Below are 26774 nucleotides of genomic sequence, written 5' to 3'. Positions count from 1 at the left end.
TTAAATTCTTAATTCACCTTGTGCTGCAGCTATGAAAAAAAAAATCAAAATTATTAAAATTTTAATAACTTCATTGCAGACTGCTTACTATGCAATTAATAATGAGTACATCGATACTGAAATAAATATTCGCTTGTTCCCAACTGCCGTAGCGTGAAAAATTACTGTTTTATTTATAAAAAAAATATTGACCCGTTATAAACTCTCTCTAAATAATAAGGAAGTAACATTATTATAAAAAAAATATATTCAAAAATGTGCTTCCTAACCTTGCTATGACTGTTCAATAGCAATATTAGATGTTTTATAAACCTATCATAACCGTTTTTGTCAGTAGTTGCCACGCTTGATAGGCTGGTAACTGAAGTCAGGCCTTTCGTAATGATTTAACAGGGACGCTGCTAGCCTATCCTTCGACCATAAGTTTTCTTAGTCACCTTTTACGACACGGAAAAGGAAGGGGTGGTCCATTTTATGCCGAAACTTACACGGTGATATATAAAGGTAATATATTGTTATAAAAATATAATTTTATTAAATTAACATAATATTTTTAACAGTTGACTACAACTATGTGTATTGTGTGTAGAACTTGACAAGTTTGTAAGATAATGTCGTTAATCATCCAATAAAACTATTTTAGTTATTGTGGACTTATTGAGTGTGTATGAATAACATACTGTTTTAAAGAGTTATTTAACGTTTTAGTTACAGCTCTTTAAATTTATAATAAGATTTTTTACGGATAAGTCTGTTAGTATCACAATAAACAATGAATTTTACTGCTTTTCGATTGTATATAGTCTGCTCATGCAAGTGAATGCATGGTTATTTAATTTTATAATAAATGTAAGTTATGACGCTGATTACATTATTTCACTATTACTAATCCTTTTGTAAACAACACTCAAATTACCTCACAAGATTTTCAATAAATTACATTGTTATAATATCTCATTTGTTACCAAATATGTGAGATTTTATGACAATCGTAACTTCAATTATTAACCTGAACAAATAACAGTCTAATTGAACTTATTAATAAGGTCATATATTGACTCCACTGCATCAATATATCTACTATTATATACCCATGCTATCACATACAATTCAATACAAACTCTTGTTTTAAAAATTTTGATAACAAAATTAGTTTGAGTTTGTAATCAAGAACACACCATAATTCACTACAGCATAAGTGACACATACAACTTATATATATAAACTAACAGGTCAGGATAGATTATTGTCATCAGTCATATACATATAAAATGTATACATTTTATGTTACATTCATCTAAAAATAAATCGATATCTCGTTGATCCAATTAAAAAATATTAGTATTTTAAGTTAAGAAATTAATTAATACGTATTTAAAATTACGTATATACCGTACTAATACAATTCTTAAAGAAAGTATTGGTTCACCTTGTGCATTAGCTATGAATTAAACCAAATATATAAAATTAAATAAGACAAGGTCAAATTTCATTAGAAATTATATAATAAAATATTATTTTATTTATTACTTGTATTTTACTAGATATCAGTTATAACCATTTCCCTTGATGGTCAAATATCTTTTAAATCTACCCAAGAAGGCGACTAAGTACAAACAAACTCCTTGTAAGATAAATCGTAGCTTAATGATTATAAAAATGTATCGTATAATATCATGCTGACATGAGACTATAAAAGTTGTAAATATCATAATAAATATCCGTTAAATAATAATAATTACATACATATTCTATATTACACTTGTAAAACAAATAAGCGAAACTCGCACACGCGCAAGGCGAGGTGCTGTGGCGCAAAGCCCTAAACGCCTCCTGAAGATGACTTCAGGATGAAGTTGAAACAATAGTCAGAAACGACAAATACGCAGTGAGTACATTAATTTTACGTGTGTATATAGATATACTAAAGGCTATTAATAAAGGTTTATTGGTATATAAAAATGTAAAATCTAGACTCACCTTGTGCTTGAGCTATGAATATAAAGAAAACCAGAATAGTTTATGAAATTAAATCCTTAAATAGGTTAAACTCCATTGCAAAATATAAAATAAGATATAATTTTGATATTAGTTGTAAGCATCATAATAAATATCCGTTAAATAATAATAATACTTGTTATAGCACTTGTAAAACAAATAAGCGGAAATCGTACACGTACGTGGTGAGATGCCGTGACGTAAAACGCAAAACGTCTCTTGAAGAAGAATTTCGGATGAAGTCGAAACAATTGTTGGAAATGACAAAAATACAGTAAGTTCGTTAATTTCCCGAACGTCTTAAGACACATTAAAGGCTATTTTTAAAGTTTTATTTGTATTTAAAAATATAAAGTGTAGACTGACCTTGTGCTTGAGCTATGAATATAAAGAAAAAACAAAATAATTTATGCGACTAAATCTTTAAATAAAGTCAAACTCCGTTGCAAAATATACTCGTATAATACAATATAAATATAATAAAATATATTAGTTGTCAGGATCATAATAAATATCCGTTAAATAATAATAATACTCGTTATAGCACTTGTAAAACAAATAAGCGGAACTCGTACACGTGCGAGGTGAGATACCGTGACGAAAAACGCAAAATGCCTTTTAAAGAAAAATTACGGATGAAGTCGAAACAATTGTTGGAAATGACAAAAACACAGTAAGTTTATTAATTTCCCGAATGTTTTAAGACACATTAAAGGCTACTGTTAAAGTTTTATTTGTATTTAAAAATATAAAGTTTAGACTCACCCTGTGCTTGAGCTATGAATATAAAGAAAAACAGAATAATTTATGCGATTAAATCTTTAAATAAAGTTAAACTCCGTTGCATAATTTTGGTATTAGTTGTCAGTATCACAATAAATTTCCGTTAAATAATAATAATACTCGTTACGGCACTTGTAAATTAAATAAGCGAAACTCACACACGTGCGAAGCGAGATGCTATAAAGCAAAGCGCTAAACACCTCCTGTAGGAAACTTCCGGATGAAGTTAATACAATTTCCGGATATGACAAAACCACAGTGGGTTCATTAATTTCCTCTTATGTATATAAATATATTAATGTCTGTTATTAAAATTATATTTGTATCTAAATATGGAAAGTTTAGACTTACCTTCTGCTTCAGCTATAAATATAAGTAAGAACAATACAGTTTATGTGATTAAATCATTAAATAAGGTTAAGCTCTATTGCATAGTATATAATACTATATAATTTAATAATATTTGTAAGTATCGTACTAAGTAAATGTTAAATAATAATAATACTCGTAAATGTTATTTATGGCAAATGTAATACAAATAAGTGGAACTTGCACCCATGTAAGGTGAGACGCTGTAATGCAAAACGTCTCTTGAAGAAGAATTCAGGATGAAATCGAAACAATTATTGGAAACGACAAAAATACAGTGAGTTCATTAATTTCCCAAATGTTTTAAGACACATTAAAGGCTATTGTTAAAGTTTTATCTGTATTTAAAACTATAAAGTTTAGACTCACCCTGTGCTTGAGCTATGAATATAAAGAAAAACAGAGTAGTTAATGCGATTAAATCCTTAAATAAGGTCAAACTCTATTGCACATTATATAATACGATATAATTTTGGTATTACTTGTCAGTATCATAATAAATTTCCGTTAAATAATAATAATACTAGTTACGGCACTTGTAAATCAAATAAGCAAAACTCGCACCCATGCAAGGTGAGACGCTGTAATGCAAAACGCCCCTTAAAGAAGAATTCAGGATGAAATCGAAACAATTATTAGAAACGACAAAAATACAGTGAGTTCATTAATTTCCCAAATGTTTTAAGACATATTAAAGGCTATTGTTAAAGTTTTATTTGTATTTAAAACTATAAAATTTAGACTCACCCTGTGCTTGAGCTATGAATATAAAGAAAAACAGAGTAGTTAATGCGATTAAATCCTTAAATAAGGTCAAACTCTATTGCACATTATATAATACGATATAATTTTGGTATTACTTGTCAGTATCATAATACATTTCCGTTAAATAATAATAATACTCGTTACGGCACTTGTAAATCAAATAAGCAAAACTCGCACCCATGCAAGGTGAGACGCTGTAATGCAAAACGCCCCTTAAAGAAGAATTCAGGATGAAATCGAAACAATTATTAGAAACAACAAAAATACAGTGAGTTCATTAATTTCCCAAATGTTTTAAAATATATTAAAGGCTATTGTTAAAGTTTTATTTGTATTTAAAAATATAAAGTTTAGACTCACCCTGTGCTTGAGCTATGAATATAAAGAAAAACAGAATAATTTATGCGATTAAATCTTTAAATAAAGTTAAACTCCGTTGCATAATTTTGGTATTAGTTGTCAGTATCACAATAAATTTCCGTTAAATAATAATAATACTCGTTACGGCACTTGTAAATTAAATAAGCGAAACTCACACACGTGCGAAGCGAGATGCTATAAAGCAAAGCGCTAAACACCTCCTGTAGGAAACTTCCGGATGAAGTTAATACAATTTCCGGATATGACAAAACCACAGTGGGTTCATTAATTTCCTCTTATGTATATAAATATATTAATGTCTGTTATTAAAATTATATTTGTATCTAAATATGGAAAGTTTAGACTTACCTTCTGCTTCAGCTATAAATATAAGTAAGAACAATACAGTTTATGTGATTAAATCATTAAATAAGGTTAAGCTCTATTGCATAGTATATAATACTATATAATTTAATAATATTTGTAAGTATCGTACTAAGTAAATGTTAAATAATAATAATACTCGTAAATGTTATTTATGGCAAATGTAATACAAATAAGTGGAACTTGCACCCATGTAAGGTGAGACGCTGTAATGCAAAACGTCTCTTGAAGAAGAATTCAGGATGAAATCGAAACAATTATTGGAAACGACAAAAATACAGTGAGTTCATTAATTTCCCAAATGTTTTAAGACACATTAAAGGCTATTGTTAAAGTTTTATCTGTATTTAAAACTATAAAGTTTAGACTCACCCTGTGCTTGAGCTATGAATATAAAGAAAAACAGAGTAGTTAATGCGATTAAATCCTTAAATAAGGTCAAACTCTATTGCACATTATATAATACGATATAATTTTGGTATTACTTGTCAGTATCATAATAAATTTCCGTTAAATAATAATAATACTAGTTACGGCACTTGTAAATCAAATAAGCAAAACTCGCACCCATGCAAGGTGAGACGCTGTAATGCAAAACGCCCCTTAAAGAAGAATTCAGGATGAAATCGAAACAATTATTAGAAACGACAAAAATACAGTGAGTTCATTAATTTCCCAAATGTTTTAAAATATATTAAAGGCTATTGTTAAAGTTTTATTTGTATTTAAAAATATAAAGTTTAGACTCACCCTGTGCTTGAGCTATGAATATAAAGAAAAACAGAATAATTTATGCGATTAAATCTTTAAATAAAGTTAAACTCCGTTGCATAATTTTGGTATTAGTTGTCAGTATCACAATAAATTTCCGTTAAATAATAATAATAATACTCGTTACGGCACTTGTAAATTAAATAAGCAAAACTCGCACACGTGCGAAGCGAGATGCTGTGAAGCAAAGCGCTAAACACCTCCTGTAGGAAACTTCCGGATGAAATTAATACAATTTCCGGATATGACAAAAACACAGTGGGTTCATTAATTTCTCCTTATGTATTTAAATATATTAAAGGCTGTTATTAAAATTATATTTGTATCTAAAAATGGAAAGTCTAGACTTACCTTCTGCTTCAGCTATAAATATAATTAAAAATAATACAGTTTATGTGATTAAATCATTAAATAATGTTAAACTCTATTGCATAGTATATAATACTATATAATTTAATAATATTTGTAAGTATCGTACTAAGTAACTGTTAAATAATAATAATACTCGTAAATGTTATTTATGGCAAATGTAATACAAATAAGTGGAACTCGCACCCACGCAAGGTGAGACGCTGTAATGCAAAACGCCCCTCGAAGAAAAACTCAGGATGTAATCGAAACAATTATTAGAAACGACAAAAATACAGTGAGTTCATTAATTTCTCAAATGTTTTAAGACACATTAAAGGCTATTGTTAAAGTTTTATCTGTATTTAAAAATATAAAGTTTAGACTCACCCTGTGCTTGAGCTATGAATATAAAGGAAAAAAGGGTAGTTAATGCAATTAAATCCTTAAATAAGGTCAAACTCTATTGCAAATTATATAATACGATATAATTTTGGTATTAGTTGTCAGTATCACAATAAATTTCCGTTAAATAATAATAATACTCGTTACAGCACTTGTAAATTAAATAGGCGAAACTCGCACACGTGCGAAGCGAGATGCTGTGACGCAAAGCGCTAAACACCTCCTGTAGAAAATTTCCGGATGAAGTTAATACAATTTTCGGATATGACAAAAACACAGTCGGTTCATTAATTTTCCCTTATGTATTTAAATATATTAAAGGCTGTTATTAAAATTATATTTGTATCTAAAAATGGAAAGTCTAGACTTACCTTCCGCTTCAGCTATAAATATAAGTAAGAACAATACAGTTTATGTAATTAAATCATTAAATAAGATTAAACTCTATTGCAAGTATCGTACTAAGTAACTGTTAAATAATAATAATACTCGTAAATGTTATTTATGGCAAATGTAATACAAATAATTGGAGCTCGCACCCATGCAAGGTGAGACGCTGTAATGCAAAACGCCCCTTGAAGAAGAATTCAGGATGAAATCGAAACAATTACTGGAAACGACAAAAATTTAATAAAATTAAAGTTTTATTTGTATTTAAAAATATAAAGTTTAGACTCACCCTGTGCTTGAGCTATGAATATAAAGAAAAACAGAATAATTTATGCGATTAAATCTTTAAATAAAGTTAAACTCCGTTGCATAATTTTGGTATTAGTTGTCAGTATCACAATAAATTTCCGTTAAATAATAATAATACTCGTTACGGCACTTGTAAATTAAATAAGCGAAACTCACACACGTGCGAAGCGAGATGCTATAAAGCAAAGCGCTAAACACCTCCTGTAGGAAACTTCCGGATGAAGTTAATACAATTTCCGGATATGACAAAACCACAGTGGGTTCATTAATTTCCTCTTATGTATATAAATATATTAATGTCTGTTATTAAAATTATATTTGTATCTAAATATGGAAAGTTTAGACTTACCTTCTGCTTCAGCTATAAATATAAGTAAGAACAATACAGTTTATGTGATTAAATCATTAAATAAGGTTAAGCTCTATTGCATAGTATATAATACTATATAATTTAATAATATTTGTAAGTATCGTACTAAGTAAATGTTAAATAATAATAATACTCGTAAATGTTATTTATGGCAAATGTAATACAAATAAGTGGAACTTGCACCCATGTAAGGTGAGACGCTGTAATGCAAAACGTCTCTTGAAGAAGAATTCAGGATGAAATCGAAACAATTATTGGAAACGACAAAAATACAGTGAGTTCATTAATTTCCCAAATGTTTTAAGACATTAAAGGCTATTGTTAAAGTTTTATCTGTATTTAAAACTATAAAGTTTAGACTCACCCTGTGCTTGAGCTATGAATATAAAGAAAAACAGAGTAGTTAATGCGATTAAATCCTTAAATAAGGTCAAACTCTATTGCACATTATATAATACGATATAATTTTGGTATTACTTGTCAGTATCATAATAAATTTCCGTTAAATAATAATAATACTAGTTACGGCACTTGTAAATCAAATAAGCAAAACTCGCACCCATGCAAGGTGAGACGCTGTAATGCAAAACGCCCCTTAAAGAAGAATTCAGGATGAAATCGAAACAATTATTAGAAACGACAAAAATACAGTGAGTTCATTAATTTCCCAAATGTTTTAAAATATATTAAAGGCTATTGTTAAAGTTTTATTTGTATTTAAAAATATAAAGTTTAGACTCACCCTGTGCTTGAGCTATGAATATAAAGAAAAACAGAATAATTTATGCGATTAAATCTTTAAATAAAGTTAAACTCCGTTGCATAATTTTGGTATTAGTTGTCAGTATCACAATAAATTTCCGTTAAATAATAATAATAATACTCGTTACGGCACTTGTAAATTAAATAAGCAAAACTCGCACACGTGCGAAGCGAGATGCTGTGAAGCAAAGCGCTAAACACCTCCTGTAGGAAACTTCCGGATGAAATTAATACAATTTCCGGATATGACAAAAACACAGTGGGTTCATTAATTTCTCCTTATGTATTTAAATATATTAAAGGCTGTTATTAAAATTATATATATATATATATATATATATATATATATATATATATATATATAAATAATATATATATATATATCATTAAATAATGTTAAACTCTATTGCATAGTATATAATACTATATAATTTAATAATATTTGTAAGTATCGTACTAAGTAACTGTTAAATAATAATAATACTCGTAAATGTTATTTATGGCAAATGTAATACAAATAAGTGGAACTCGCACCCACGCAAGGTGAGACGCTGTAATGCAAAACGCCCCTCGAAGAAAAACTCAGGATGTAATCGAAACAATTATTAGAAACGACAAAAATACAGTGAGTTCATTAATTTCTCAAATGTTTTAAGACACATTAAAGGCTATTGTTAAAGTTTTATCTGTATTTAAAAATATAAAGTTTAGACTCACCCTGTGCTTGAGCTATGAATATAAAGGAAAAAAGGGTAGTTAATGCAATTAAATCCTTAAATAAGGTCAAACTCTATTGCAAATTATATAATACGATATAATTTTGGTATTAGTTGTCAGTATCACAATAAATTTCCGTTAAATAATAATAATACTCGTTACAGCACTTGTAAATTAAATAGGCGAAACTCGCACACGTGCGAAGCGAGATGCTGTGACGCAAAGCGCTAAACACCTCCTGTAGAAAATTTCCGGATGAAGTTAATACAATTTTCGGATATGACAAAAACACAGTCGGTTCATTAATTTTCCCTTATGTATTTAAATATATTAAAGGCTGTTATTAAAATTATATTTGTATCTAAAAATGGAAAGTCTAGACTTACCTTCCGCTTCAGCTATAAATATAAGTAAGAACAATACAGTTTATGTAATTAAATCATTAAATAAGATTAAACTCTATTGCAAGTATCGTACTAAGTAACTGTTAAATAATAATAATACTCGTAAATGTTATTTATGGCAAATGTAATACAAATAATTGGAGCTCGCACCCATGCAAGGTGAGACGCTGTAATGCAAAACGCCCCTTGAAGAAGAATTCAGGATGAAATCGAAACAATTACTGGAAACGACAAAAATACAGCGAGTTCATTAATTTCCCAAATGTTTTAAGACACATTAAAGGCTATTGTTAAAGTTTTATCTGTATTTAAAAATATAAAGTTTATACTCACCCTGTGATTGAGCTATGAATATAAAGGAAAACAGAGTAATTAATGCGATTAAATCCTTAAATAAGGTCAAACTCTATTGCACATTATATAATACGATATAATTTTGGTATTAGTTGTCAGTATCATAATAAATTTCTGTTAAGTAATAATAATACTCGTTACGGCACTTGTAAATTAAATAGGCGGAACTCGCACACATGCGAAGCGAGATGCTGTGACGCAAAGCGCTAAAGACCTCCTGTAGAAAAGTTCCATATGAAGTTGATACAATTTCCGGATATGTCAAAAACATATTGGGTTCGTTAGTTTCTCCTTATGTGTATAAATATTTTAAAGGCTATTATTAAAATTTTATTTGTGTGTAGAAATAGAAAGTGTAGACTCACCTTGTGCTGCAGCTATGAATATAAGTAAAAACAATATATTTTATGTGATTTAATCCTTAAATAATGTTATGCTCCATTGCACAATATATAGTAGGATACAAATTTGATATCAGTTTTCAGTATCACAAAAAATATCCATTAAATAATAATAATACTCGTATATATTATTTATTGCAAAACAAACAAACGTCCATAGATAGAAAAAAATATAGGTAAATAAATAAGGTAATAAATCTTGACTTACCAGTTGCTGTTGCTGTGAAGGTAATAAAGAAAAATATTGGTTATAGAAAGTGAATCAATTAAACATTAAAAAGAAATTATCTTGATTATTACAAAATGTTATATAGACAAGTGCAAAAAATAATAAGTCCAATGCTTCGCCTGGATTTTCCAGCAGAGAGTTTGTACTAAGTAGCTACGTAATTGCAAGTATAATATAGAACATCGTGAAGATCTGTACGCAGAATAATAATTTGTGATTGTTATCAAAACTATTCGGAAGATTGACATAAAATTCAAACATATATTGAGGGAAATAAAAAATTACCCCAGAAATTACCCCGGAAATCAAATGAACTATACGCACCATCATCTGATGTAGCATATATTTAACGTACAGCTGTTGAAATACCTCGAGAATCGTGATTTATTGAGTGACCGCTAATACAGCTTTCGCCAAAGTCACTCAACTGGTGACCTCTTCTTGTGATCTTATGCACCGATGAGTATTAAACATTGAGAGTCAAGGTGAAGCTCTCAATGGCTGATGCTCATTCGAGTAACCTTCCCGACTAGCAAAGAAGTCGGTTGATACGAGCCTATACAAGCGTCAAACTTTACGCGTTATATATATATATATATATATATATATATATATATATATATATATTCTCCATTATATAGCTATCTATACATCTAAGTGTGAAAATATATATTAATATGTACTCGATTTATTTATATAAAATTTATTAAAAAAATTATTTTTATCTAACATATTAACTTACCATTTGATGATGCTGTAAATAATAAAGAAAAAACAATGATTATGATATAAAATAAGGAAAAAATTGTTAATGAAATAACTTCTAGTTAAGTATCTACAGAACATATCACTTCTCGGCCAAGTGCAGGAAATGCCAAGTGCCGTCACACAAATAACTTATGAATTTAAAAAACAGTAATATAAAAAGTATATCTTCGTATATACTTTTTATTAAGTTATATTAATCAAACATAAATATGTAAAGTTTATGTAAATATTCGTTATGCTTATGTAAATTAGAAAATATTAACAGATGGTGTGAAATATTTCATTCATATTACAATAACTTTCAATCGATCACTGATAAAAAATTATTTCATTGAAAACTATTTACGTATAACGAATGTAAAATGTACATATAAAAACAGAGAAAGGTTATTATTAGATTTGAGATTTATTTGTATTTAAAATTAGTAAGTCCTTGAATCACCTTCTGAATTAGCTGTGAAGAAAAAAATTATTAATTTGTAAGTCATTGTATTCTGCTTATAACAGTATTAATAGGATAATTTTATATATAATCAATCATAATTGTTTAAGTATTATGGCCTAGTAGTTTACTATCCATGGAATCCACCCAAGTAGGCGATTGAGTACAAACAAACTCTCCGTCAGATGAATTAAAGTCACGTATTTATTGTAATATATAGTATAATATGATGATATGATGATATCATGAAAAGTATCATGGGAGACACAATAAACTCTGTTATGTTCGTGGTTCTTGTCTATGGGCCAAGGTCACTACTTTCGATCAAGAGAGCCGTTAGTTTGTTGGCCATTCTATGGTATATAAAAAATTATGATGATCAGATTAATCTATTCATGAGACTTAATGTAATATTCAAATATATACACATAGGAATTAAAAAAAAATGCCCCCCCCCCCGTGGTCATACTTATAAGTTATAGACATAATAGACAGTTATACTTATTTGAAAACTACGTACACAAATATTATGAATAAGAGTGGGTGCGAAGAAGAATCTTTGGGTTCTGAATAGAAACACTTTCAAATTATTTGATCAGTTTATTAATTTAGTATTAAAGAAGATTAAATCTCTTCATATATCTTTATTTTCAGAATTTTCTCTTTTTATAAAATTAGGAAAAAGACTAATTACTATATTGTTGTTGTGTTGTGATTTGACTTGGTCTATATACATTTAACCCTAAGCTTATTATTTAGATCGTTATAAAAAGGTGTATTTCTTAATACTTATTTAGTATAAGAAAATGAGAGCGAGAGAGAGAGAGAGAGAGAGCAAAAATTTGAGGGGTGCAAAGCACTCGTACTCGAATTTTTGGGGTCAAGTGCTAACACTTTTACAATATTGTCTCTTTTCTCGGTATGTTCTGCTACGATTGAAAAAGCTATTTTTACTTAATATATTAAAATTTATTCTTTCCAATAAGACATTATACTTTTATTAAACTTAAAATAAGAAGGGATAAAACCCCTTTACGTACCTTCTCCTCCAGAAGTGTCTTCTTCTATGAAATTAGAAAAACATTAAATTTATTTCTAGAAATTTCCTCTTTTATAAAATTAGAAGAAAAGATTAATTATTATATTACTGTCTTGTGATAAAATTCAAAGGATAAAACATCTTTACGTACCTTCTCCAGTAGTGTCTTCTTCTACGGAATTTAAGAAAACTATAATTAATTTTCTGAATTTTTCTCTTTTATAAAATTAGGAGAAAATTAATTATTTTATTAAAAAATTAATTATTATATTACTGTTGTCTTGTGATATGATTCGGAAAATATACATTAAAACTTAAGCTTATCATTTAGATCTTTGTCAAAAGATTTGTTTTTTATAGTGCATCTATTTAGTATGAGACAAAGTTGTAGAAAGAGAGAGGTATGCGTTCTAAGGTAAAATATTTGTAATATATTATATAATGTATCTCTATAGATATGCCAAACTATGTTCTTTAAAATCATATCTCGATTACCATGTTGCCCTTATAATATTTTTGAGACGACTGCGGCCCCCAATTTGTGCAGAGTAAAAATTTGCTGAGTACAAAGCAAAATATTTTTTATGTTCTCGAAATTTTAGACTAAAATGCAAACATTTTTCCAATATTGTGTCTTTCGTCGGCATTTTCTGCTACAATTAAAAAAGCTATTTTTACTTTGCGCATTAAAATATATTCTTTCTATTAAAATATTATAATTTTCTTTTATTAGACTTGCATAAGAAAGGATAAAACTTCTTTACGTACCCTCTCCAGTAGTGTCTTCTTCTATAGAATTTGAAAAAAAACATTAAATTAATTTTCAGAATTTTCCTCTTTTATAAAATTAGGAGAAAAGATTAATTATTATATTACTGTTGTGTTGTAATATAATTTGGAATATGTAAATTAAACCTGATGCTTATCATTTAAATCTTTGTCAAAAGATTTGTTTCTTATAAAGCATCGATTTATTATGAGAAGACAAAATATTTTTTTATGTCCTCCAAATTTTGGATTAAAGAGCAAACATTTTTTCGATATTGTGTTTTTGTCGGCATTTTCAAAGACGTAAAGAGAAGGAGGTATACGTTCTAGGGTAAAATATTTGTAATATATTATATAGAATGTCCCTTTAGATATGCCAAACGATGTTCTTTTACAATCATAAATTTTTATTTCCATGTTGGCCTAATAACATTTTTGCGCCCCCCAATTTTTGCAGAGTAAACATTTGCTGAGTACAAAACAAAATATTTTTTATATTCACGAAATTTTAGACTAAAGTGCAAACATTTTTCTGATATTGCGTCTTTGTCGGCATTTTCTGCTACGACTGAAAAAACTATTTTACTTTGCGCGTTAAAATATATCCTTTCCTTTAAAATATTATAATTTTCTTTTATTAGACTTGCATAAGAAAAGATAAAACTTCTTTACGTACCTTCTCCAGTAGTTTCTTCTTCTATGGAATTTGAAAAACACATTAAACTAATTTTCAGAATTTTCCTCTTTTATAAAATTAGGAGAAAAGATTAATTATTATATTACTGTTGTGTTGTGATATAATTCGGTATATATACATTAAAACTTAAGCTTATCATTTTAATCTTTGTCAAAAGATTTATTTCTTATAGAGCATTTATTTAATATGAGACAAAGAGGTAGAGAGAGAGAGAGAAGTATGCGTTCTAGGGTAAAATATTTGTAATATATTATGTAATGTATCCCTATAGATATGCCAATTGATGTTCTTTTACAATCATAAATGTTTATTTCTATATTGGCCTTATAAAATTTTTGCGGCTTCTAATTTTTGCAGAGTACACATTTGCTGAGTACAAGACAAAATATTTTTTTATGTCCTCCAAATTTTGGATTAAAGAGCAAACATTTTTTCGATATTGTGTTTTTGTCGGCATTTTCTGTTACGATTGAAAAAGCTATTTTTACTTTGCGCGTTAAAATATATTCTTTCCTTTAAAATATTACAATTTTCTTTTATTGGACTTGCATAAGAAAGGATAAAACTTCTTTACGTACCTTCTCCAGTAGTTTCTTCTTCTATGGAATTTGAAAAAAACATTAAATTAATTTTCGGAATTTTCCTCTTTTATTATATTAGGAGAAAAGATTAATTATATTACTGTTGTATTGTGATATAATTTGGAATATATACATTAAACCTGAAGCTTATCATTTAAATCTTTGTCAAAAGATTTGTTTCTTATAAAGCACCGATTTATTGTGAGACAAAGAAGTAAAGAGAAGGAGGTATACGTTCTAGGGTAAAATATTTGTAATATATTATATAGAATGTTCCTTTAGATATGCCAAACGATATTCTTTTACAATCATAAATTGTTATTTCCATGTTGGCCTAATAACATTTTTGCGCCCCCCAATTTTTGCAGAGTAAACATTTGTTGAGTACAAAACAAAATATTTTTTATGTTCTTGAAATTTTAGACTAAAGTGCAAACATTTTTCCGATATTGCGTCTTTGTCGGCATTTTCTGCTACGACTGAAAAAACAATTTTTACTTTGCGCGTTAAAATATATCCTTTCCTTTAAAATATTATAATTTTCTTTTATTAGACTTGCATAAGAAAAGATAAAACTTCTTTACGTACCTTCTCCAGTAGTTTCTTCTTCTATGGAATTTGAAAAAAACATTAAATTAATTTTCAGAATTTTCCTCTTTTATAAAATTAGGAGAAAATATTAATTATTATATTATTGTTGTGTTGTGATATAATTTGAAATATATACATTAAACCTTAAGCTTATCAGTTAAATTTTTGTCATAAGATTTGTTTCTTATAAAACACCGATTTAGTATGAGACAAAGACAGAGAGAAGGCGTTCTAGGTTAAAATATTTGTAATACATTATATAATTTATCCCTATAGATATGCCGAACGATGTTCTGCAGTGTAATATATTTCTTTCAATAAAACTATATAATTTCATTAGACTCGCATATGAAAAGTTTAAATTTCCATACGTACCTTCGCCTCCAGAATTTTCTGCTTCTACGGAATTAGAAAAAACCTCAAATTTGTTTTTGTAGCGTTGTAACGTGGTGTGAAGTGTGTGGGTTCATACCACGTTACAACACTTATTATATATAAGTGTGTAAGTTCAAACATAATCTTATACTTTACGGAATTGCTGAAAACCCTGGTGCATTTAATTCTTGACAAATACCTACTTAAAATCAGCCAAAGGGGGAGAAAATGAGTAGTGTCCTTATCTAATTTTTATACAATAATACAATATTATTTCATTTATTTATTATATAATGTGTTTCCATAGAGATGACAAATGCAGTCTATTTCTCAGAATTTACAACTTTATAATACTTTTTGGTGACTGCTGGTGGTGTAAGATCTTGCTGGGTGCTAGGAATCTTATTATTGATTTAAAATTTTTGGGTTCTAAATCCTAAATAAATACTTTAAATTATAATTGAAACTAGAAGTTTTATAATTATTATAACAGAATTCCTATACACATTTTTATCCTCTATTTCAACCTTTTAGGGGTTTATAGTCTTTGCAAGAATTCATTCTTCAAAAAGCTAAACATATTTTGTTTTAAACTATGACACTATATTTAAAATGTATTTAAACTAATAAAATCTCATACAAACTTTTAACCCTTGTTTTACCTCCTTGGGGGTTGAATTTTCAGAAAAAAAAATTAAAAGATATTAGATTCAGCCATTTCGCCTTTGTGTTGATATATGGAGTTACTTAGTCACTCAGCATTATCTATTATATATATATATATATATATATATATATATATATATATATATGTATATAGGCATAGAAAAAATATAAATTATCTTATTAATTTTGTTGTTATGTTTTAACGGGTTTCACATATGGAAATATAAGAAGAAGAGATTATATATGTATGTATATAGATAAATTATGTTTTTAATGATAAATAAATTATGATTCTCACTCACCACTGGATGCCATTGCTGTTATAATAAAAATAAACAATAATCAGAAATACTCTCACGTATATGGTATATCTTATACCAGAGAAAGACTTTGTATAAAAGTCCTCTGCTTCATTACCTATTCGCTTCGTTCGGTTCTATTCGTGTTTCTTTTTTTTATACCACTGAGGTGGCAAACAAGTATAAGGCCCACCTGATGGTAAGCGGTTACCATAGCCTATGAACGCCTGCTATACCAGGGGTATTACGAATGCGTTGCCGACCCTGAAGAAACCTATTTACCTCCCTTTTAAAAAACCCCATGTTGTAGTCTCTTGGGAAAACCTCAGCAGGGAGTCCATTACATAACCTGAGTGTTCGTGGGAGAAAACATCTCTGAAACTGCGTTGAAAGAAAGTGGCCGTGGGCATCAGATTGAACAATTCCTTTAAGCACAATCCGTTTCTGTCCTAAAGCAGTTGTGTTTGTATGGATGTGTTTCGGTTTGAAGGGTGAGATAAGGCAATGAAATTACAGGGTACAGAAGCATAACACCTTAGTCCTTAGGAATGGCATGGCATGAGTGGTTCAGTGTGTGACATAGTATACTGTTGTCTATGGTACTGTTCATGTCTATAGGCGACGGTCTTTCGATCACGTGGACTATCAGCTTGATTGTCATTCTAAGTTGCATAAAAATTATACCTCAGGGTTTCATACCAAAAATGGTACAAAGGAATCCTAATGTCGTGTGTTTTTCCATCCGTCTGTGTTTAAACTCAACAACTACAAATCCTATCGGTTTTAAAAGAATAGTTTTACGAATGCAGCCATTTTGCCAATTCTTTTTTGGTAGTGTTTGTGACTGGTAAGACAAGTTTTGTATAATTTTTTTTTTAAAAAGTGCATGGAGCAGTGAAAATATGGGTTAAACATTTCCACGTAAAAAAATGTGCGACTGAGTCAGACAGAAGGTAGTATGTATAAAGAGAAAATTTGTCTCATTTTCTTTATTACTATACACGGATATACTAATGAAAAAAATAAGACAAATTTTCGAAGCCGGGGAATGTAGTTTTTTGTCTTTTTTTGATTTTTGAAAACAAGGAGCAAACGAGCATACGGTTCACCTGATGTGAAATAGTATATAATATATGGTATATAATAAATAGTTATTTTTTTATTATTAGATAATAAAAAATAATTGTCAATTCGTAATATTTTATAACTTATTACATACCTATTGCCTGACTTCCTGTGTTGTTTCCTGTGGGTGAGATTAGGTATTTATCGTTAGTATTTTAAAAATATAATTAAAAGTTTCTTATTATACAAAAATTTCAATAATGCTATTTTGGTTATAATTTATGTTACATGCATATAATTGCCGTGTGGTCCCGGCATAGAATGGGTCATTCTATCCTTTCCCGTGGGTATCGTTAGAGGCGACTAAGGAACTTAATGGTTGAGAGATGGATAGCAGCATCTATGTTCGAAACATCATCAAAGTCTAACTGTGATTTCCAACTTTCTTGGCAAGCGTGGCAACTACTAGCAAACTCTCCTTATGAGAAAGGCTTCTGTTCAACAATGAACAGTTAATGGCTTACACGATGACGATGATTACATGTTCGATAAAGAAATAAACAACATTTGTGTTGCCATATCTATTTTTAATTGCTGTTATGTAGAATGTCATTGTTTACGGTTATGATGAATGAAACAATACCTATTCTATTTAATACAAAATTCATTCGGCAGTTTCTATATGCTGCGTCATGTTTTGGTATTTATATACACCTGAAACACGATGCTTCCTCTCTTACTCAGTCGGGTAAGTTAAGAAGCTCATTGACTCCATTGCTTTGCGGTTTATTAACACAACAACATTTATTAATACAAAAAAGTAAAAATAAGTTAGGACTGTCATGAAAAATTAATTGTAATTTTCACTCACCGCCTGAGTTCGCTGACGACATTGCTATAGTATTGAAAATAATAGTTAAAAAAATAATTATTTATTTGCTCAAAAACACGATATACAGAATAAGTTATTAAAAATATATAGTTAAAAATAATTTCACATATAAGCTAAGGCACACCTATATATAATAGTTTAGTATTTTCTAATCTGTGTTCGAGTGGTGAAAGCGTAAGAATAATTTAACACTGTTTCTTTCTATTCCAAGGATGTCATAGAGGGCAAAGAATAAATAAGTGCAAGAGAAGGAAAACTAAAAACGATTTCAGGTCGCCTTAGGGAGATTATGGAAGGAGATTTGGGAAGAAATCATCAGATAAGAAATCCGTCGAACCAATTTAGAAAAAAAAAACAACTTTTTTAATTTAGCTTGTTTTTAAGTGTTCTCGGTTGTATTCCCAGGTGATTTTCGTATAATTTCTTTTTAAACGTGTATAATTTATTATAAGAATAATGTAATGGAATGATTGTATGGTACTTATTTTTTGTAAACTTACCTACGGCTCCGGCATTTCCTCCTAAAAGTTTAATATTTTCATTAGATAATTAACATAGATAAGTTTTTAAGAAGATATTTTAAACTGAGTTTTGAATTTATTATTTTTTCAATTTTATTGTATAAGTATATTCAGGTTTACAGCCAGATATATAAAAAAAAAATGTTTAATTATGGAAATAAGTGGCGACAGCTTAGTCAGTTAATTACAGTAGCAGTTGGGGATGTTGAATGAATGAATGAATGAATGAATGAATGAATAAATTATTTATTGGGGTAACATTGACTCTTTTTGTTTGTAAGACTTAGTGGTTTCGTTACTATTGTCATTATGAATTCCCTGAATTATTTTTACACCATTATCATTCATAGTTGAGATAAATTAATATCATTATATGAGATAAATTATTATCACCATATCAGCCTTTATCAGTCCACTGCTGATCATAGGCCACCCCCTTACATCGCCATAAGAAACGGTCCCGAGTCACCTGCGTCCAGTGACTTTTTACAATGTATTTGAGAGAATCACACCATCTATTGGGATGTCATCCTACACTGCGTTTGTCGTACGGGATCGCCACACAAGAATCTTTCTTCATTATCGGTTGTCGGTTCTTTGAGCTATGTGACTAGCCTATTGTCACTTCAGCTTGATTATCCTTCGGGGAATGAATATTATATTGACAGTCAATCGCTAACAACTTTTAATTGATATCTACAAGTATAAAATATTTATTCATAGTTATATTAATGAGAATTTATATCAAAATCATATAGTCTATTTCTTGCTTTCATCGTTATTTAGAATAAATTCAGGATTAGGATGTCTGTAGCACCTGTAAAATTCTTTTCATGTTAGACAGGAGTTATTGGCGGTTAGACGTCGATATGTAGGTTGAAGCTTTTTCTTTGTTTTTTATTAAGGAATTGGAAACATGGATAAGATAGCACCGTGCCATTTGATGCTGTGAGTAATAATGATTATAATAATTTAATTGACTTACCAGATGACGACGCTTGTGAGATAGCTATTGTAATAATAGTACAATATAATTTAATACAACACAAAATTTATTGTGATTAAATATTTTTTTTAAAGAATTCTGTTGCTGATGCTGATTGATATTTTTAGGAATATAATTGATTTAAACTTTTAAACTTGTTGTTGACAGTTCTGAGCCTTTTGCATCCACTGATTGCCTGCAGTTTGATTTTCTGTCTGTTACGGGTATATTGTTATAATTTATCAGTTTTAATCAGATTGTCTTAATTTATGTATCTTATGTTTTTCTTTTTTCTTATAACTTAGAATGGCAAACAAGCTGACGGCCCACCTGATGAAAAGTGGCAACCGTCGCCTATAGACATGAGCATAACAGAGCACATCGTTTCACCCATGATACCTCCCATGCGTTGTCATTCCTGAGGACTCAGGTGTTATTCCTCTATACCCTGTAAATTCACGCCATATTCCACACTTCAAACAGAAACACAGCCATGCAACTGCTGCACAGTTGAAACACGAAATCTTATTAAATTTTAATATACTTAGAATGTATAAATGGCGAACTTAACACCATATGGCGTTATCTATCCATTCGACTGTAGATAGGAATAGAAATTAAAATAGTAATTGAAAAATAACATACATATTATCTTTTTGATACATTTATTTTCTGAATGCATTTACGTTCTGTAGTATTTTATGTGGTTTTTAAACATACATGCAGACAGACAAAAATACAATAATATGCATATTTTTTTATGTAATTTTCCTTCATTACAGTGGTTATGAGTTTCTAGGTTTATTTCTCTAAATGTTTTAGCCTTTTTTTTTTATAAGTATACTCTAGTAACTAACTAATAATTAAGCTATGAGAAACAACTAATCGAGTAATAGCATGGTTTTTATTTAATTTTTCATAAACTTACCTTGAGCTCCGCTATTTCCTGTTAAAAATTGAGATATTTTCGTTATAAAATAAAGATAGGTTTTTTTTTCTAAAGAATATTGATTCCTCGTATGGTGATAGCATATATTTCTTTTTTAATAAGGTTTCATAGTGGTTGTACAAAACGGTCTAAGTAGAAAATATTAATTTACTATGTTATGAAGAAATAGACAAGTACAAGTGTGGGTTAACTCGAAATTATAATCCTCAATATATGTTAGGTATTACTGATTAACAAAGAAACCAAGCAGCAAGATATACATCAAAAACTACAGTCCAGTATAAATACTATCCTTCAGAATTTTCAAGTCAAATAATAATAATAATTGTAATATTGGGATTACATGACTTCGGTAAATTACATGAAGTAACATATTCGGCTATTTTCACATCAGATCAATAACAAAAAAGTTCCATGCCATCTGATACAAACGCAGTTCGTCGCATTATCATAAATGCAGGTTCGACATGTATGCAGATTGTCATAGATGCAACTTGTCCTGAACGCGATCAAAAAGCAATAACTATTATTATTTGATTGTTTTTGTCGAAACATTTACAATTACGCTAGTGTGAGCTAGACATGAAATCTAAATGAATTATTAGACTCACCATCACTATTTGCACTTGATGAGGCCATTGCTATTAATAATAATAATAATAAATATTTAACAGCAATAAGTTTACTATGTATAATTAAAATAATGTATTTTTTAAAATATAGGGGCAACACAGGTACCCGCAACATCAAAGAAATTGCAGGTGTATTGTCGGCCTTTTAGAAATGAATATCCTCTGCATAATATCTTTTAAACAAACTTACATATATTAATTTATCTTTAGGAAATAATAAAATTACGGTGGTACTTTGTACTGTAACATTACACCTACTATTGACATACAGAAACCATAAAATAAATAAATATTTGAAGAAAATTTGTAATGTTTGATTGTCGGCGTGTTTTAATAATATGTAAAAAACTGTGGGCAGATTTTGAGGGTTAATTCGCTGATGTGTTTCCATCCGGCAGTCCCAATAATAAAATAGGTTAATCCTTCCTTTTCCATAGGTGGCGTAGGAGACGATTAAGGGAATTTAATGGTCGAGAAATGGGCAGCAGCGGCCTGTTTAAAACATCACCAAAGCTTAACTGTGGATGCTAACCCGCCTGTCAAGCGTGGCAACTGCTGGCAAAACCCCCTTTATGAGGGAGGTATATGTTCAGCAATGAACAGTAATGGCTGATATACATTGCGTGGGTGTCGAAAATCGATCTTGTAATGGTACATTTAAGCTATTCCTTATAAAAGTCGAGCAGTGAGTTTTTATTTTTATGCGCTGACATCACGTGAAACAAATGTAGAAATAGGAATAAGAGTATTTATTAATGACATAAATTTAATTATAAACATATTTGAATAATCATATTTTATGAATATATTGCCCCCTCGATATGCAACTTCGACTGACGAAACTCAATTGTTTTTTTCAAACAAAAGTTGATTTTATATTACAAATTTGTCTTAATACAGAATAACAAATGCACAAGAGTTATTTAAACTATTACCAAAACCACGTCGATTATTGTAAATATTATTAGATAACTACTTAGGTTTGATATCATCATCATCTCAGCCATTATCTGTTACTGCTGAACATAAGCCTCCCCCATAGAAAGTCATAAGGAATGGTCCTGACCCACTGACTCCCTACAGTACTTGGTTATGTACCTACCTACATATCAAACTTTCAATAGGTTTGATATAAATAGACATAATTAATAACAGCTATATTTTATCCATTATAATTACTATGTATTTATTTTTATAAATTCTCTGTAATGTTATTCCCTCTTTGATCAATTATTTATACTATACTAGCGCCTTCATTCATATGGAATTTTGTGTACTTTTTGAACAAACATATATATAGATAGACACAACATAACACAACGTAAAGCTCACCATCAGCACAGCTCTCACATTGGTAATTATGTGTTTTTATTTTTTTAATATAGAGTAATATATACTCACCTGTGGCTGAGTTTCCTGTTAATAGTTTAGATATTTTAATTACACGATATACAGATGCTTATACAAGAAATTATGAAGATAGGTTTCTTCGGCTAAGTTACAAATCTGAGCAGTTACTGTAAAATAAAGTATATGCAAATATCTAGATCAAAGTTGTTACTTTGATGATATATTATATCCCCTATTTATAATCTGAACTAAAAGGGAAAGGAGGAAAAAAAAATTGAATTGAATTTAAGGGTAACTCGAATTAAAATTCACAATGAAATATACTTCAGCAGCTGAAAGACTCTGTTAACAGATTTTTATGTTTTATATATACATATTTATCTGAATTTTATATTATATAAGAAATAATATTCTGTTATACAGGGTATAAATTTATCGTAGGTTATTTAATTTAACCAAATTTCTGTGCACTAATTGACAGTCTGACAAATTTTGTCAGTGTATTTAAAAAATGTTACCAACTTAAATTAGCATAGCTATTATTTCTAAATATTTCAAGCGCTAGATATCCAACTAACACAAATAAATCTGAATGTTTCTAAAGATGTTTTGATGTGTTACTCAATGTATTTGAATGAAATTCGACACTCATGTAGGTTATATTTTAATACATGGGATACGTTATATACCATATACTGATATATATCGATACATGATAGTTTATATAAGATTTTGTATATCTAAACATAGGTAAATTTTTTATCCTTTATACCTATATGTAAGTATATGGTTGTATTTTAAGTTATATTTTTCTTGCATTTTGCCTCATATTTTGTTCTTTATTCTTCGTTATTTTCTTCCCGTTTAATATCGATTAACTATACTATAAAATAATTAATAGTCAATCTATTAAATTCAAATTCAATTCTCTTGTTAACTATGGGACATAGATTAGCAGCTTACATTTATTTTAGAGGACTAAAAATTATTAAATATGCTACTATGTGATCTACTAACCTGGATTCATGAAACTCCACCATGCTATAATAATAAGTTTATAATAAGTTATAGATATAAACTTTATATTCAATTCAAACTACCTACAGATCATCCACTTTATATTTAGCCTATAGTATTGTAGGGCAGTAACGTGTGAACTATTAAAGATAACATGAAACGGCGTAGTATTATCGGTATCAGATGGACGCACAAAGTAAGCAATGAAAAAGTTCTCAGACGTGTTTCAATGTCGAGAAAGTTGATGTAAACTACTAAAAATCGTAAGGTTGAATATCTCGGGCACGTGTTACGATATGATAGCTTTTAGCAACTTCAACTTATTATAATGGAAAAAATAGAAGGTAAGAGATATTGGAACACATAGAAAGTCATGGCTTAGGAACACACTGGAATAAACCAGAATTGCCAGAGTGGAACTAAAAAAAATGCAGTCAATCTCCTTTAGAGAAGAAGCACAGAAGAGCATCTAAAGAAGAAGATATATGTTTATATCTTTTTCTTTAGGTGCCTCTCTGTTCTTCTTATTTATGAAGGGTTTTTCGTGTCTAGGAAGGTAAAGATTCACGCAAAGTCTATTGCGGAGTGGGTAAGGAGAAATGACAGCCAAAGGTCTCAATATACATATCATGTCCTCAGTATATAATAGGCCTCCCCCATACACTGCTATAAGGAACGGTCCTGATCCAACTGCATTTACTGACCGACACTGACAATGTATTTGAGGACATCAGACCATCTAGTGGAGGGTCATCCTACACTGAGTTTGCCCGTACGGAGTCAGCACACAAGAATCTTTCTTGTTCACCGGTTATTAGTTTTTTGAGCTATGTGATTAGCCTATTGCCATTTCAACTTGATTATCTTTCGAGTTATGTTGGTTAGCTTGGTTCTTTTGCTGATATCCTCATTTGGGACTATGTAACGTAAAGAAACTCATATCATAGCCTAGAGCCAGCAAGTTATGGAAAGTTATAGCTTGCTGATTATTATATGATAATATCATATTATGATATATATTAAATACGTGGAGGTATAGATAATACAACACTATACTGTGTTGCCATGTTGATCCTGGCATATAATGGGCTACCACTTCCTTTCCCATGGGTATCGTAAGAGATGGCTAAGTGAGCTTATGGTGGAGGGATGGGCAGCAGTACCCCTCTTAAAATATCTGTAAAAGCCTAACTGCGATTGCCAAACCGCCTATCAAGCGTGGCAACTACTAATAAAATTTCTCATATGGGAAAGGCTTATGTTTAGCAGTGGACAGTTAACGGCTGAAATAATAATAAAAAATACCTATATAAACCTACATAAATACCTACATCTATCCACCCCCGTATTGTATATCAGCCTCACGACTCATCTAACATTGATTTTACATACTCTAACCAATGTAGTTAATTTTTACACCGACACTATCTTTAAAATATACTCGCCCTTGCACTACTGTATCACGAATGCAATTTGCAAATCTCACTCTGCAAAATTTGTACAATGCATTTCGATTGTATTTAGTCTAGTTTTAAGGATATTTAAAAATTTATAGGATCTGAGAGAAGGTACAATGACAAATTATGATGGAATACAGTTACTACGATACCAGAGGTAATAATTCACCTCTAGCAACAACCTCGCCATCTATTGCTACCACTAGTGACCTTGTCCGAACTCGTACTGATACATGGACACTGTGAGACGAGTCGTTGCGATATAAGCACCGTACTGTCCTTGAAGACCACCGGACAAAGTCGTAACAATTGTTAGAATCGACAAGCGTAGGAAGTTTATTAATTTCTCTTTGTATTCCATATAAGTGACACCAATAAACCGCAACTTTGTCTAAGTGAGATGTGCTAATTGATCGAGATAAGAAGTAGTCAAATTTTGTATTTTCATGATGATAGGCTGCGCCGTTAAGGCACCAATATGATAACAAACAAACAAACAAGACTTTTCATTTATATTATTAGTAAAGATTACTTACGTGACATGAATTGTGCGAATAGGCCAACAGGCAAGGTTGCAAGGAACAAAGCCAATATTACGGGTTTCATCTTGATTTAGACTTGATTTCTCCTTCTGGATAAGACTGAATTGTTTCTATGAAGCTCGAGTATTTAAAGGAGAAAATGCAATAAAGTAAAAAAATATTTTAAAAATTTATTACAATTTTATATTTCACAATAAAATAATTAATTATTATTTTTTATTAAAATCTTTGTCACGACTTATTTTAGGCTGTGAACATAACGTAGAAATGGAGTACAAATAAATCGAATTCAGTTTGCAGAATTTAAAAGAGCGTCTTCTCTGTGGAGGTTTTCCCTAGAGACTACTGTATGGGGTTCATGAAATACGACGTATTAAGGTTTCTTCAAAGTCCGCAATAAGCATGTGGCTCTTAGTATAAAAAAACTTGTCCACTTGTAATGGACTATGGACAAACTCATACTCTTGAAACTATATATGTGCATCAACATTACTTATTTTATTCTTTGACGGAGAAAATGAAAACAGGTAAAAATAACAAAAAAGTTACTATCATTATTGTAAATACTTGATGCGTATTATGCATACTCAGCCTAAGTTAAAACAATTACTAATTAGGATTCTGTTTTAGAAATGTAAATAAAACCTTTATAATCACTGATTCTAAAAAAATATTAATAACATATATAAATAAAATTCTATCAATTTTAAATTTGAAACAGCTTTTCATATATTTATCCTTATCGCAAGAAAAGTATAGATTTATTTTTATTTCAAAATAAGCGTTTTAATTCAAATAGAGTAATTGAAAATGTTTCATTCTGTACTTTTTATATCGCATAATTTTTGAGAATATCATCCTTATTGCTGAAATTCATGAAAATAAAAGTTTGAAGTTTGATTTACAGTTGATAAAACACACATAAAGAATTGTATAAAGTATCTAATTAGCAAAATTTTTGAGAAATTATCAAGATACAATTAGAAAGTCCATTAGTTACGGATCTACTTATTAACTAT

At 29.4% G+C, this 26774-nt stretch overlaps 1 protein-coding gene across 1 annotated transcript; it reads right to left on the bottom strand.

Annotated features, from left to right (window-relative positions):
• LOC113512555 (uncharacterized) lies at positions 1 to 25873 on the bottom strand. Its single transcript, XM_052900226.1, has 37 exons — positions 25750 to 25873; positions 23757 to 23780; positions 22791 to 22805; positions 21369 to 21398; positions 20737 to 20754; positions 19809 to 19832; positions 18803 to 18823; positions 18282 to 18305; positions 17565 to 17591; positions 16349 to 16363; positions 15381 to 15404; positions 15003 to 15023; positions 14412 to 14432; positions 13813 to 13833; positions 12520 to 12540; positions 12370 to 12393; positions 9855 to 9866; positions 9118 to 9129; positions 8732 to 8743; positions 7995 to 8006; positions 7617 to 7628; positions 7232 to 7243; positions 6863 to 6874; positions 6555 to 6566; positions 6169 to 6180; positions 5782 to 5793; positions 5410 to 5421; positions 5032 to 5043; positions 4645 to 4656; positions 4276 to 4287; positions 3898 to 3909; positions 3520 to 3531; positions 3133 to 3144; positions 2764 to 2775; positions 2365 to 2376; positions 1981 to 1992; positions 1 to 29 (listed from the first exon to the last, which is right to left on the bottom strand). The coding sequence occupies exons 1-37, from the start codon at positions 25817 to 25819 to the stop codon at positions 1 to 3; spliced, it is 669 nt and encodes a 222-aa protein (XP_052756186.1). The 5' UTR covers positions 25820 to 25873.
• Between the last annotated feature and the right edge of the window lie 901 nt (positions 25874 to 26774).

Source organism: Galleria mellonella, unplaced genomic scaffold (assembly GCF_026898425.1).
Source record: "Galleria mellonella isolate WM207_F2 unplaced genomic scaffold, CSIRO_AGI_GalMel_v1 utg64, whole genome shotgun sequence".
Classification (NCBI taxonomy): Eukaryota; Metazoa; Arthropoda; class Insecta; order Lepidoptera; family Pyralidae; genus Galleria; species Galleria mellonella.
This window is presented reverse-complemented; position numbering and strand designations above follow the sequence as displayed.

Coding starts and splice junctions, on each gene's coding strand:
- LOC113512555 (XM_052900226.1), bottom strand. CDS start 25,819: ATGAAACCCGTAATATTGGCTTTGTTCCTTGCAACCTTGCCTGTTGGC. Junction 18,306..18,802: donor AGGAAATGCCGGAGCCGTAG/GTAAGTTTACAA, acceptor TCAATACTATAG/CAATGTCGTCAGCGAACTCA. Junction 14,433..15,002: donor AGAAGAAACTACTGGAGAAG/GTACGTAAAGAA, acceptor CAAATTCCATAG/AAGAAGAAACTACTGGAGAA.